The 15894-nt window shown below is 53.1% G+C and overlaps 1 protein-coding gene across 1 annotated transcript in view; it reads right to left on the bottom strand.

The window, feature by feature from the left end:
• PTPN2 (protein tyrosine phosphatase non-receptor type 2) overlaps nucleotides 1-15574 on the bottom strand; it is a 48825-nt gene extending 33251 nt beyond the window's left edge. Inside the window, exon 1 of the mRNA XM_066579519.1 lies at nucleotides 15337-15574. Coding sequence (XP_066435616.1) covers nucleotides 15337-15402 — 66 coding nt within the window. The 5' untranslated portion in view covers nucleotides 15403-15574. The remainder of the gene's footprint in view (nucleotides 1-15336) is intronic.
• Nucleotides 15575-15894: the final 320 nt, after the last annotated feature.

Below are 15894 nucleotides of genomic sequence, written 5' to 3'. Positions count from 1 at the left end.
GCATGCGTGGGAAAATAACCGCAGCACGCTCTATTTTTTTGCAGCTCTCCGGCATGGACGGCTCCCCCGGCTTCCATTGAAGCCAATGGAAGCCGTCAGGATCCGCGGTACAGACGCAGCTGTCACTGCGTCTGTGCCGTGGGACTGCAGTAAAGCAGGAGTTTAAAAATAAAAAAAAGTGTGCACAGCGCATGCATCCGCCACGGGACGGACAGCTTCTATGGACTGCAATGGATGCCGTCCGTGCGAGGCTTGCACTAGAATAAGACATGCTGCGATTTTTCCCCAAAAGTGTGGGGGGGGGAACCAAAAAAAAAAAAAAAGACAATAGTGGTGGTTGAACTCCACTCATGGACATGGAAAAGCGTTTTCCATTGCATGTCTACATGTCTATGGGCGGCATTTGTGAATGCTCGCTCCGGATCCAGCACTGCAAATACACCCATAGGCATTCAAACAAAAGTAGAATAGAAAAAAAATTGTCTTAAAAAGGGTATTCTAGTTGTGTAAAGCTGCCGTAGACGAATGATAATCAAACGTTATTAAAGTTGGCTATGGGGTTCTTCTTTGGATTTTGTGCCTGTAGCTCTATAAACAATCACCTTCTGCTGACACTTCACAAGTGTTTATTCCCGGGCGGCCCGGATTCATCCTGTAGGTAAACCCTACTGAACAAGCCCGACCTGTAGTGCTGGAGCGACCAAGGGCGACTTTCTTTTTAGTTCTTAGGACTGATCATCAGGAACAGAGTGCAAGATATGGGTATAAATGGGGCAGCCGCTACCCTCTTAACCAGCGGTGCGCAAACACCTTTTATATCTGGAAATTGTGAAACTTCACTTTAAAACAGGAGAACCCCCTTAAAGAGAAGCTAAAAAGTTAAGAGGAATTTGAATCCTAATGACTGTTTGCAGTGTGTAGGGAAGGTCAAGGAAGATGGGGGGAGGGGGATTCTGCTCATTGACCTCCTTGAAGTTAAAGATCAGCATTTTTCCCAGAACTTAATCTTCCAGATGATCGAATTACTCCAACTTTCCAAGAAGTAAGAACACATTAAGGAACAGGAAGCCTCGTGCAAGCTGATCATTACAGGCAAAGAAAACACAAAAAGACAGCAGCACCTTCAAAACCTGACTGTCCTGGCAACCAAGGAACGGATAGGAACTTATTTTGTTAGGACCGTTAAAACTAATTAGGTACTGTCGAACACAATTTTCTATCAAAAGAGGACATCAAAAGTGATGGCAAAATTAAAAACAACAAAAAAAAACAACTGTAGCTTAACTTGAGACTTATAAGAAAAAAAAAAAAAGAAGAAGAAAATGCTGCTGGAATTTGGAAGTTATGTGTAGCAACCTGCACATTAGTAAACGTACTAATTTCCATAGTCGCGGAATAATTTGCCTCACCGCAGTAATAAAATAACGTAGTAAACTTTTCTTGATTACAAAGACCGAACCAACTTAACGTCCTGCATCAGCTGCTGCAACGACAACGTAGACTTTAAGTAATGCAATAGTATACTAATTTCTTTAGATCAGGCAAGAAAAAAAGAACTAAGAATTTTTTTATTTTATTTTTTTTAAAGTGTCACGCATTCAGAAGTAGAGACATTAGGAGCCCTTTTACACGGAACGCTTATAAAAAAAATCATTGGATCAGGCAAACTTGAGCAACAATCGTTACATGTAAGCACGGCCAACGACTGAACGATGAACAATAATTAGTCTGGCGCTGAGTTTATGCAGGCATGAAAAGTAATAATTGTTCGCTCGTTTGCAACCATTTTAACAGCGATCGCTCAGTTGTGACCATTCACTGGTCTGCTGCCCGGAATCATCTAGAGAACGAAGTTAATTGATTTATCTGCATGTGGAAACTGGCTGTATTTTAAATCAAACACCCGCCATCCTTCGCTCAGGTGAACGATTTATCGCTGCATGGAGAAGGCCAGTAACCAAAAACACAATCTTTCTGCCCTCTATTACACAACATTACCATTCATTCATGGTGACTGCCCAACAGAAGTGCACTGCTATGAACCAATTAAAGGAGATGTCTCGAGGAAGCAGTGATTTTTTTTTTTTTGCCCAGTCCCCCTAATTAAACATACATTACTAATTACCCCTGTAAATGACTTTCCTAGCTGGTTTGTACTTACCGTTCCAGCGTTTCAGCAACTTATAAAAGTTTCCCCAAGATGGCCGCCGGCTCTTTCCCCGTCGCTCGCTGCAGCCCGACGTGCGCGCTCCCGAGACGCTGCCAACTGTGTCTCCATGGCAACCGGACGCCCCGCAGCCGCCGACCAGACGCCCCGCAGCCGCCGACCAGACGCCCCGCAGCCGCCGACCAGACGCCCCGCAGCCGCCGACCAGACGCCCCGCAGCCGCCGACCAGACGCCCCGCAGCCGCCGACCAGACGCCCCGCAGCCGCCGACCAGACGCCCCGCAGCCGCCGACCAGACGCCCCGCAGCCGCCGACCAGACGCCCCGCAGCCGCCGACCAGACGCCCCGCAGCCGCCGACCAGACGCCCCGCAGCCGCCGACCAGACGCCCCGCAGCCGCCGACCAGACGCCCCGCAGCCGCCGACCAGACGCCCCGCAGCCGCCGACCAGTCACCCACCGCCAGGCAGCAGGTAACCGGCACTAGCCCCCGGCTCCCCAGCGCTACGCTCCCAGCTCCCCAGCGCTAGACCCTCAGCCCAGGTGAAGGCTCCGGAGCCCAGCGCTAGGTTCCGGAGCCCAGGTGAAGGCCCCGGAGCCCAGCGCTAGGCTCCGGGGCCTTCACCTGTCAGTGAACATCACCCCCGACCCATCACTTACCCCCCTGGCCCAGCGCTAGTTCCCCCGGCCTAGCGACAGCCCCCCCCCCCCGGCCTAGCGGCAGCCCCCCCCCCCGGCCTAGCGGCAGCCCCCCCCCGCCGGCGCAGCGACAGCCCCCCCGCCGGCGCAGCGACAGCCCCCCCGCCGGCGCAGCGACAGCCCCCCCGCCGGCGCAGCGACAGCCCCCCCGCCGGCGCAGCGACAGCCCCCCCGCCGGCGCAGCGACAGCCCCCCCGCCGGCGCAGCGACAGCCCCCCCGCCGGCGCAGCGACAGCCCCCCCGCCGGCGCAGCGACAGCCCCCCCGCCGGCGCAGCGACAGCGACGGCAGCCCCCCCCCCGGCCCATCACTTACCTGGACGGCAGGACAGCTGGACGGCTTCTCCGGACAGCTGGGCGGCTCTGCACCTTCCTCTAACAGAGGATGGTACAGAATGGCCGCTCCAGCGCGCTCCCGAGCAGTGACAGCTCGTCTGCGCATGCGCAGAAGAGCTGTAGCGGCGAGCACACTGAAGCGGCTCGTGCTGAAAGGAGAAGACCGGACTGCGCAAGCGCGTCTAAAAAAGCAAGCTGCCAGCGAATTCAGACGGAACCATGGAGACGAGGACGCTAGCAACGGAGCAGGTAAGTGAATAACTTCTGTATGGCTCATAATTAATGCACGATGTATATTACAAAGTGCATTAATATGGCCATACGGAAGTGTATAACCCCACTTGGTTTCGCGAGACCACCCCTTTAAGGGCAAAGCGCTGTATTTACGGCGCCCAAACAGGGCTTTAATCCATGCCGATACTAAAAATACGGCCAGGGATTAAAGCTCCTGCAATCTACCAAGAGCAGCTTGGGTTTCAATAGCTTTTCACATCTATTTTACAGGCTACATAGCTTTGTGAGAATGCAGGAAGTGGCATGGAACCCGAGATGATGAACGGTGGCCCCCCCGTCATGTCAGAGCAGCAGACCCCAGACCAGCACCGCCAGCGACTACTGAGGTCACACTAAGGGATGCTTTCCCCTGGAACTGGGGCTCCTATGGATGCCCAAGATACAGAGGAAAAATATATATATTGTCCCCCAGTGGTCTTATATGACGTCATGGGGGGGGGGGGATATAGAGGTTTAAAGGGGTTGTCCCGCGCCGAAACGGTTTGTTTTTTTTTTCAATAGCCCCCCCGTTCGGCGCGAGACAAACCCGATGCAGGGATAAAAAAAAACAACAAAAAACAGGTAGTACTTACCCGAATCCCCGCGCTCCAGTGACTTCTTACTTACCTTGTGAAGATGGCCGCCGGGATCTTCACCCTCGGTGGACCACAGGTCTTCTGTGCGGTCCATTGCCGATTCCAGCCTCCTGATTGGCTGGAATCGGCACACGTGACGGGGGCGGAGCTACGAGGAGCCGCTCTCTGGCACGAGCGGCCCCATTCAGAAGACAGGACTGCGCAAGCGCGTCTAATCGGGCGATTAGACGCTGAAGATTAGACGGCACCATGGAGACGGGGACGCTAGCAACGGAACAGGTAAGTGAATAACTTCTGTATGGCTCATAATTAATGCACGATGTATATTACAAAGTGCATTAATATGGCCATACAGAAGTGTATAACCCCACTTGCTGCCGCGGGACAACCCCTTTAATTTAATTATAAAAATGAATACATTTTGTGTCTCCATAATCGGACTGACCCACATAATCACATTAACATATCATTTTTGTCATAGTTTTAGCTGCTAAAGACACCCCCCACCACCAAATTGAGTTTTTGTCCATTTCATCCCACTTTGACATTTTTTTAAGTTTTTCACTACATATCGTACATTAAAGGGGACATCCCAGAATCTAACATTTTATGTTTTAAACTCCCTATATATCATATGTAAAGTAATCAAAACCTGTTTTCAGACACTCATTAGCTGCTTTCCGGGTACTCTTTCTGAATCCTGCTCCTCCCTACCTGTATGACTTATTTTTAATAAGTGGGCGGTCCTTCAGTGCTGCCCATGTGACTTCTGTTTTCTTGTGAGATACTACATTTCCCATAAGCACCTTGCTGCTTCTCCCAGCTCCCCCGTGTGCTGCAGCCATTAGCCACTCATCCAAATACATGGGTCAGATTTATGAAACGGTCTTATTGCACATAGCAACCAATCACAGAGCAGATTTCATTTCATAGTCTGCTCTTTGAAGAAGCTGCACTGTGATTGGTTGCTAAGGTATGTTCACACACAGCAGACTTCAGTGGGGATCTGCACCCCGAAGTATCCCTAGAGCAGCACTGAGAGGCAGGTGTGCTGTACAGCTGCCCCTCGACCTTACGGGCCTGTGTGCACTAGGCAACCAGGAGCCTGGTACTTCCGCCACAGCAGGTAAGTCGTCATTGGTGGTTTGTGGAGGAGATAGCCCTGGGTGTCACGTACAAGCACCTACCCGCTCGGCCTAGACCATGCATGCCTGCCCTAACAGAGAGCACTATTGTGCAGGCCTCCTACCTGAAAGCCAATTCATGATAGAAGACTGCCATACTACACATGTGCGTCCGGTTGTATATGGACTACAGCAGGAGGTATCTAATAGCAACAGGAAAATGGCGCTGGTAGGACTGCAGCATTTTAGGTGGCGAATACACTTGAATGTTTAATTTTTTTGCTAATCTATGTATACGGTCAATAAAATGTGTATTTAAAAAATATCATCTATTGAGAATTCTTTTTAAATTGTGACATAACCCTGTTAAAATGGCACTATTAAAAAATACAACTCCCCCCCCCCAAAAAAAAAAAAAACAACAAGCCTTCAGTTGGCCATGTTGATGGAAAAAAAATACAGATTTTATGATGTTTTGAAAGCAGAAAGGAAAAAATTAAAAATGAGGGGGAAAAAATGTTTGCACCCTTAAGGGGTGAAGCCTATTAAGTATGTGGCCTAGTTTAAGGACAACGTGATTTTCTGAATTTTTCTCTAACTCTGCATAACTTTTATTTTACACACTTGCAACTTACTTTTTTTTATACATGATCATATAAAACTCTGCAAAAAAAAACAAAAAAAAAAAAACTTTGGCCACTTTCCCGCAGGCGTTTATAGAGTAAAAAAGCAGACAAGCGAGCTGATGATGTCCAAACTAATCCAACCCACAAGGTACACCCATCAACTAGTCACATGACCGCACAGGGAACATTTTCGTGCGCTTTCCTGCATTGTGGTGATCGTTCGGTGCCAGCTGTTGTCTGGAGAGGACACCCCCTGGTGTCACAGCGAGGCCATAAAGGCCACTTTGCAAGCCTCTACGGTAATTTACGTCAGCGCTCGGAGACGTTCACTGCCTTTAGCAGTACAACTTCCTGGGGGGTTTTTCACCCTCAGTGGCATAGCAACCTGCGTGACTAACACAGTATACTGCGACGGACCGCGTTTTTACTTGGATTTTAACGCACCCCATTTATTTAATTGGGGATGAACTGTGTGATCAACGTGCTGCAACGCTAAAAAATAGAACATGCAGCGTTAGATTTAGTGCACGCTAAAACCGCTGTGCTAAAAGACTCGTCTGAGAGGCCCCGCTGAAATGAATGCAGGCTTAGTGCTGCATTATTAAGCTGCATTCTAAAAAAGCATGTTAATTGCTGCAAAAAAAACACCTGTGTGAGTGCAACCTTAAGGCCCATTTACACGGAGCGACGATCTCTCAAAAATCGCTAAAAAGCGATCGCTTGAGCAATAATCGTTGCTTCTAAACAAGCAGCCATCGTGCACTGCTAGCTGATCGTTAAATTCAGTCCAACCTAAAAATCTTCATTCAGCCTTATAAGCAGTTCTCCACGGGGAGTGCCGATAGCATTGTTTCCCACTGGAGAACAAAAGATCTGAGCACAGATAAGAGCCCTCCGGCTATTCACTGCTTTCAGGGAGTAGCTACTTTAACAGTTTATGCAAAGCTGTCACTCAAACTGTCCTTTGAGCAATCATCACTCTGTGTTAACGAGCCTTTAGGCCCAATGTCCATGGACGGATCTGAATTGCAGAATATCTGCAGTTCAAGCCGCCCATAGGGAAGCATTGGCATCCACAACTGAATTTAAACATGCAGATTTGATTTGCGGACCTAGGGTGGTAAGCAAATCGCAGAACGCTCCATTTCAGTGAGGATTCCGTGCAGACGGGCTCAATAGAAGTCAACGGGTGCAGACGATCCACAGTGCATCTGCAAATACAATTGTGGATGCACTGTGGATTTGAAGGCTAAAATCAAATAGGAAGGTGGGGCAAAGGCTGGGAGGTGGGGGTTGCGGATTTTTTTCCTTGCGGATGATCCGCACTGCATCCACGTACATCCGTTCGGAAGAACCATTACAACCGTTCGGAAGAACCATTACATCCGCGATCTCCTGCTGCGGAATCTGATCCACCCGTGGACATGAGGCCTAACTGTATTGTAAGATATTATTTCCTTCGGCTGTACGTTTTACAAACATGGCAGACCTGGAGGGTGCTCTTAGGCCTCTGCCTATTGAGGCGACCCATTGAACCCCTATGATCGATGTGCTTCTTGCTACTGTAGCCTTATGGCAGGGTGGGATAGTGGTAAAGTAATCCAACTAGTTGTTGTCCTATTCTGTCCAGCATAGACTATTCTAAAGAAGATTGTAGAGGCTCGTCTATCCCAACTAGGAGTCACAGAACACCAAATAGTCAAACTTGGCATCACATATGAATCCAGCGGAGCTGGGGTGAAACACATTACACTGCCAATAGGTGAGCACTACATGAACAAGAACAGTTCTCAGACACATTCTACGGTTGGGTTGATATGTCCAATCTGTCTAAAGACATGTAGTGTGGATGTATAAATCAGATCATATGAAGTTGGTAACTGCCATCGTGGATTGGACAGACCAAGTGTAGACCATACAGACATGTTCTATTATAGGCAGGAGGAATGGTAAAGAAAAGTTGTCAATTTATTCCTACAATTCCAGGAGGCATAAGAGAGGAACCACATGACGCTGAGTTTGGTTTCTACCAACAGCTGAAAGTTTGTAAATTTTGCAAATAAACCTAATTTGCAATGGGGATTGAATTTTGATTACAACTGTACCCGACAGCTAAAAAGTCATTGGCTTAAAGAAGTTGTCCAGTTTCAAGCCATTGATGGCCTATTCGTCAGTCAGGGCATCGGTAGTAGGTTAGTGGAGGTTCTACCACTCAGGACCCCTGCCGATGTGCCGTATGGCAGGCCAGTGTGATCATGCATTGAGATCATTTGCGCAGAAAGCACACAGCTCCGTTTACACTGCAGTGCCCAAGCTTGGTATTACAGGTAAAGTTCCCACTAAAGTGAATGGGCCACTGCAGTGAGAATGAAACTGTCTGCTTCCTGCAGAAATTAGCTCAGTGCATTAAGCACACCAGCTGGATGGATCGCTGATCGGCAGGAGACCTGGGTGGCAGAACCTTACCGATCTACTATTGATGGCTGGCATTAGTGTATCTTAATGCCACCGGAAGCTAGGGGTGTGACAGGGCTTCCATGGACGAACGCCCGTCACACCCCTAGCTCCGAATAGGTACAAGATGAAGGTCCTGGAAGGTCCTAGGATTAATGATATTGCAGCCGCCGCCAGCTATCAATGACTGTCCTGCACCTGCGGCCTCCCTGCGGACTGTGAGAGAGAGGCGGCGCAACATGGCCCATTCTTACTGCCCTGTGAAGCTGCTGTCACAGCCGCCGGATACAATGAAGAAGCCGCTTATAGTCACTGGCAGGACCTGGGAGCCGAGCAGGGAGAGGCAGGCCTGCAGCCGATGAGAAAAGGGGGGCTTGTCCAGGCTGTCAAGCAGCCTGTATCTTGTCACCACCCACAGTTCAGGTGGCGTCAAGATACACTAATACCCTGATGGCCTATCCAAGTGACAGGCCATCAATAGGCTCCAATTGGACAACCCCTTTAATGGCAGTAGTTTGGTCAACAAGAGGAGTCCATTTCCCACATCTCAGGGTTTAAAAAGTGTTGACAACCAGGGGTGTGGTCATGTGAAGGCCCCCTTAGTAACAGATAAAATGGATGACTGGAGGTGCAGAGAGAAAGGTTGTCTCATGCCGCCCTTAAAGTCTATGTAGAGGAGGGTGGGAGAAAGAAGTTGCTGGGTAGTAGAAACTCACACAGATGTGGCAGCTATTAACACTTAGGCCCAATGCCCACCTGTGGATTTTATTTGCAGATTTGAGCCACGGAAATCCACACGGAGGTGATAGAGATGAATGGGGCTTCCGCAACTGATGTTAGGTTTGTGGATTTGGTTTTATTGTATTTATTATGCGTGCGGATTTAAAGTCGCAGCATGCTTCATTACATCGCGGATTCCGCGCAGATTTGGCTCCATTCATCTTTATGGGAGCTTAGGATCCGCACATACATTTAAATGCATTTGCGGATCCACTGCGGATGTGAAGGTTAGAAGCAATTAGGGAGGTGGGGAAAAGGCTGGCAGGTGGGGTTGCAGATTTATTTTTTTTCCGTGCAGAAAAAAATCCACAATCCGCAATCATGCGCAGGCATTTAAAATCATTTTTAAGCATTTTATAAACGATCCGCAGTGCATCCGCTGTGAATTTCCGCATCTGCACCCGCAGCGGATGCACTGCGTTCCGTGGACAGGAGGTCTTAGGCACACACGGATTTTTCACGCGGATATCCACAGCGGATTCACTGCGAGTCGTCATTTAAAAGATTTTTTATTGCTTGCGGGAGATCGCGGATTGAGTTTTTTTCCACTGCAGAAAAAAATCCACAACCCCACCACCCAGCATATTCCCCACCACCCAAATGGATATTAGCCTTCAAATCCGCAAATGTATTTGAATGTATTTGCGGATGCACTGCGGAACCTAAGCTCCCATAGAGATGAATGGAGCCACATCTGCACATGATCCGCAAAAAAAAAAAAAAAAATGGAGCATACTGCGATTTATTATCCACACATGGAATCCGCAAATCATTTAAAATCAAATCAGCAGGTGTTAAATGAAGTGCGGATGCCCGTGCTTCTCTATGGGTGGCTTGAACTGCAGATCACCAGCGCAGATTTTGCAAATCAAATCCGCCCGTGGATATTGGGTGTTTACTGTGTTACAGCTACTGAAATCACATCTACACTGCTCAGTACTGCTGTATTAGATTTTCCATGATGCACTTATCAGTGTTTGTGTGCTACAGAGAGTTAGGGCATGGAATCTGCCGTTTTCTCCATATTGCCTTCATATCAGCAGTATCTGCCCACTAGCTAAGAGAGGACCCAAAAGTTTTGAAAAAAAATGGAGCCGGCATAAGAAAAACTGATGAAAAAAAATGCCAGATAAAAGTCATAGAATGGCCATAAAGAGTGTTACTCCTCATGTGACCATAAAATGATTCATCCTATTAAAAAAAAAAGTAATCAGGTCTGCTTTAATAAGTTTCGTAGGGACCACAACAGTGGTAAGTGGAATAAATGGTAATATTACTGATAGAAAGATCCATAAAGCGACACTCCGGGTTTGGGACAAAATTCTTTTCTGGGATCAGAAGGGCGAATACACTACCAACCATCAGTCTTCTGTGCGGATGCCCCTATGATCCACCAGTTCTGGGTGTTTTCAAGCTGTCCAATGCAATCTTCTGACCACCAAAGCCCCACAGTGCATTGATAGTGTTAGACTACCACCTGCTCTCTCAATGGTTAACACTACTCATGTGATTAGTGCTGGCCAATCAGAGAGCTGTGCACAGTGTGCATTAGGTAGTTAGAAAATTTACAGTGGCCACCCTGAACGGCAGAAAACAGGATCCCAAAGCGGGAGATCAGAGGGACATTAGCAGACAAGAACACCAGCACGGAATATACCCCCCCCCCACCCCCCCTCTTGTCACAGGACAGAATTTTATCCCTAAACCAGGGAAGGTGGTTTTAGGAGGCATCACAATAGGAGGACACCAATAAACTCAGTAACTTACTACCCCGACAATACAAATACATAACTACATGGATAAGACACTATTACACAAGTAGACTACTACTCAGACTTCAAGAAAGATACAGTTGCCATATGGAGACACTTCTCACTGCCAACATCACTGCAAGGATGCACAGAGTGAGACATCACAACCATCATTACTGTATAAGTACTAGATGGAGGCACTAGTAATGTCTCATGTACTAAAGGAGGGGAGAGTAGACAGATCAATAGAGGCACAACTAAACACAAGTGTATCAACATGTAGCCACCAGGCATACAAAGATATTACTATCTGAAGGAATTACACAGAGGTACTATCTGGTCAGCAACGCAAGGGACATCACTGAAAGTCAGTACTACCAGTGGAAGACATCAACAGAGGGAGGCGCCACCGTGCAGAGACACACACACACACCGTACAGTCCCTACAGTACGGGGGGGGCGCGCGCACCGTCCCTACAGTACGGGGGGGGCGCGCGCACCGTCCCTACAGTACGGGGGGGGCGCGCGCACCGTCCCTACAGTACGGGGGGGGCGCGCGCACCGTCCCTACAGTACGGGGGGGGCGCGCGCACCGTCCCTACAGTACGGGGGGGGCGCGCGCACCGTCCCTACAGTACGGGGGGGGGCGCGCGCACCGTCCCTACAGTACGGGGGGGGGCGCGCGCACCGTCCCTACAGTACGGGGGGGGCGCGCGCACCGTCCCTACAGTACGGGGGGGGGCGCGCGCACCGTCCCTACAGTACGGGGGGGGCGCGCGCACCGTCCCTACAGTACGGGGGGGGCGCGCGCACCGTCCCTACAGTACGGGGGGGGGCGCGCGCACCGTCCCTACAGTACGGGGGGGGCGCGCGCACCGTCCCTACAGTACGGGGGGGCGCGCGCACCGTCCCTACAGTACGGGGGGGCGCGCGCACCGTCCCTACAGTACGGGGGGGCGCGCGCACCGTCCCTACAGTACGGGGGGGCGCGCGCACCGTCCCTACAGTACGGGGGGGCGCGCGCACCGTCCCTACAGTACGGGGGGGCGCGCGCACCGTCCCTACAGTACGGGGGGGCGCGCGCACCGTCCCTACAGTACGGGGGGGCGCGCGCACCGTCCCTACAGTACGGGGGGGCGCGCGCACCGTCCCTACAGTACGGGGGGGCGCGCGCACCGTCCCTACAGTACGGGGGGCGCGCGCACCGTCCCTACAGTACGGGGGGCGCGCGCACCGTCCCTACAGTACGGGGGGGCGCGCGCACCGTCCCTACAGTACGGGGGGGCGCGCGCACCGTCCCCACAGTACGGGGGGGCGCGCGCACCGTCCCCACAGTACGGGGGGCGCGCGCACCGTCCCTACAGTACGGGGGCGCACACACACCCCGTACAGTCCCTACAGTACGGAGGCGCACACACACCCCGTACAGTCCCTACAGTACGGGGGCGCACACACACCCCGTACAGTCCCTACAGTACGGGGGCGCACACACACCCCGTACAGTCCCTACAGTACGGGGGCGCACACACACCCCGTACAGTCCCTACAGTACGGGGGCGCACACACACCCCGTACAGATCCTACAGTACAGGGGCGCACACACACCCCGTACAGTCCCTACAGTACGGGGGCGCACACACACCGTACAGTCCCTACAGTACGGGGACGCACACACCGTACAGTTCCTACAGTACGTACAGTCCCTACAGTACGGGGGCGCGCACACACCGTACAGTCCCTACAGTACGGGGGCGCGCACACACCGTACAGTCCCTACAGTACGGGGGCGCGCACACACCGTACAGTCCCTACAGTACGGGGGCGCGCACACACCGTACAGTCCCTACAGTACGGGGGCGCGCACACACCGTACAGTCCCTACAGTACGGGGGCGCGCACACACCGTACAGTCCCTACAGTACGGGGGCGCGCACACACCGTACAGTCCCTACAGTACGGGGGCGCGCACACACCGTACAGTCCCTACAGTACGGGGGCGCGCACACACCGTACAGTCCCTACAGTACGGGGGCGCGCACACACCGTACAGTCCCTACAGTACGGGGGCGCGCACACACCGTACAGTCCCTACAGTACGGGGGCGCGCACACACCGTACAGTCCCTACAGTACGGGGGCGCGCACACACACACCGTACAGTCCCTACGGTACGGGGGGCGCGCGCACCGTCCCTACAGTACGGGGGCGCACACACACCCCGTACAGTCCCTACAGTACGGGGGCGCACACACACCCCGTACAGTCCCTACAGTACGGGGGCGCACACACACCCCGTACAGTCCATACAGTACGGGGGCGCACACACACCCCGTACAGTCCCTACAGTACGGGGGCGCACACACACCCCGTACAGTCCCTACAGTACGGGGGCGCACACACACCCCGTACAGTCCCTACAGTACGGGGCGCACACACACCCCGTACAGATCCTACAGTACGGGGGCGCACACACACCCCGTACAGTCCCTACAGTACGGGGGCGCACACACACCCCGTACAGTCCCTACAGTACGGGGACGCACACACACCCCGTACAGTCCCTACAGTACGTACAGTCCCTACAGTACGGGGGCGCGCACACACACACCGTACAGTCCCTACAGTACAGGGGCGCGCACACACCGTACAGTCCCTACAGTACGGGGGCGCGCACACACCGTACAGTCCCTACAGTACGGGGGCGCGCACACACCGTACAGTCCCTACAGTACGGGGGCGCGCACACACCGTACAGTCCCTACAGTACGGGGGCGCGCACACACCGTACAGTCCCTACAGTACGGGGGCGCGCACACACCGTACAGTCCCTACAGTACGGGGGCGCGCACACACCGTACAGTCCCTACAGTACGGGGGCGCGCACACACCGTACAGTCCCTACAGTACGGGGGCGCGCACACACCGTACAGTCCCTACAGTACGGGGGCGCGCACACACACACCGTACAGTCCCTACAGTACGGGGGCGCGCACACACACACCGTACAGTCCCTACAGTACGGGGGCGCGCACACACCGTACAGTCCCTACGGTACGGGGGCGCGCACACACCGTACAGTCCCTACGGTACGGGGGCGCGCACACACACACCGTACAGTCCCTACGGTACGGGGGCGCACACACACACCGTACAGTCCCTACAGTACGGGGGCGCACACACACACCGTACAGTCCCTACAGTACGGGGGCGCACACACACACCGTACAGTCCCTACAGTACGGGGACGCACACACACCGTACAGTCCCTACAGTACGGGGACGCACACACACCGTACAGTCCCTACAGTACGGGGACGCACACACACCGTACAGTCCCTACAGTACGGGGACGCGCACACACACCGTACAGTCCCTACAGTACGGGGACGCGCACACACACCGTACAGTCCCTACAGTACGGGGACGCGCACACACACCGTACAGTCCCTACAGTACGGGGACGCGCACACACACCGTACAGTCCCTACAGTACGGGGACGCGCACACACACCGTACAGTCCCTACAGTACGGGGACGCGCGCACACACACCGTACAGTCCCTACAGTACGGGGACGCGCACACACACCGTACAGTCCCTACAGTACGGGGACGCGCACACACACCGTACAGTCCCTACAGTACGGGGACGCGCACACACACCGTACAGTCCCTACAGTACGGGGACGCACACACACCGTACAGTCCCTACAGTACGGGGACGCACACACACCGTACAGTCCCTACAGTACGGGGACGCACACACACCGTACAGTCCCTACAGTACGGGGACGCACACACACCGTACAGTCCCTACAGTACGGGGACGCACACACACCGTACAGTCCCTACAGTACGGGGACGCACACACACCGTACAGTCCCTACAGTACGGGGACGCGCACACACCGTACAGTCCCTACAGTACGGGGACGCGCACACACCGTACAGTCCCTACAGTACGGGGACGCGCACACACCGTACAGTCCCTACAGTATGGGGGCACACACACCGTACAGTTCCTACAGTATGGGGGCACACACACCGTACAGTTCCTACAGTATGGGGGCGCACACACACCGTACAGTTCCTACAGTATGGGGGCACACACACCGTACAGTTCCTACAGTATGGGGGCACACACACCGTACAGTTCCTACAGTATGGGGGCACACACACCGTACAGTTCCTACAGTATGGGGGCACACACACCGTACAGTTCCTACAGTATGGGGGCACACACACCGTACAGTTCCTACAGTATGGGGGCACACACACCGTACAGTTCCTACAGTATGGGGGCACACACACCGTACAGTTCCTACAGTATGGGGGCACACACACCGTACAGTTCCTACAGTATGGGGGCACACACACCGTACAGTTCCTACAGTATGGGGGCACACACACCGTACAGTTCCTACAGTATGGGGGCACACACACCGTACAGTTCCTACACACTACAAGCGCTGCACTATTTCGGGAAGCCGGCACATACTACCGGGCACTGAGCGCCCCGCGGCGGCCGCACTACTCACTGCATAGAGCGGGCTCCAGCGGTTCTCCTCGTCTATGCTCGTGAACTCGTTCTCCATGTCCCCCATGCTGAGGGCCCGCTCCCCGGCGCCGCCTTCACAGCTCCCCGCCTTGCTGCATTGCTCCCTGCACTAATCCGGACACGGCGGTGATGTTTACGGGAAGGGAAGAGGAAACAGCAACAACCCCGATCTGCGACACCAACCGCGGCACCGGCCTCCAAACCACGCCTTCTTCCGGTTACTTCCACGCCCCCTTCCCAGCACTATTCGCTTACCCCTTAACTTGGCAACCGGTTGTATTCCTCCCAGCCAATGAGAGTGCGTCTGAATGTTGGGGCGGCTCCCTTCTGTGACTCCGCCCCCCTGGAGATCCCCTGTAGTAGGGGTGAATACAGGTATTAAGCGGCCATCATCGCTGCTCCTTCCTGTAGTGCCGGTTGTACCTGCGGGGGGCGCCGCACCTTTCACCTGACGGACGGTTAAGGGGACTACCTGAGGGGGCACACATGGCCTCACTCCTCAGGAGCAGCACCACCGCTTTACGGCTTTTATTCCTCC

Source organism: Eleutherodactylus coqui, chromosome 9 (genome assembly GCF_035609145.1).
Source record: "Eleutherodactylus coqui strain aEleCoq1 chromosome 9, aEleCoq1.hap1, whole genome shotgun sequence".
Classification (NCBI taxonomy): Eukaryota; Metazoa; Chordata; class Amphibia; order Anura; family Eleutherodactylidae; genus Eleutherodactylus; species Eleutherodactylus coqui.
The sequence above is the reverse complement of the archived record's forward strand: the minus strand, read 5'-3'. Positions and strand labels throughout refer to the sequence as shown.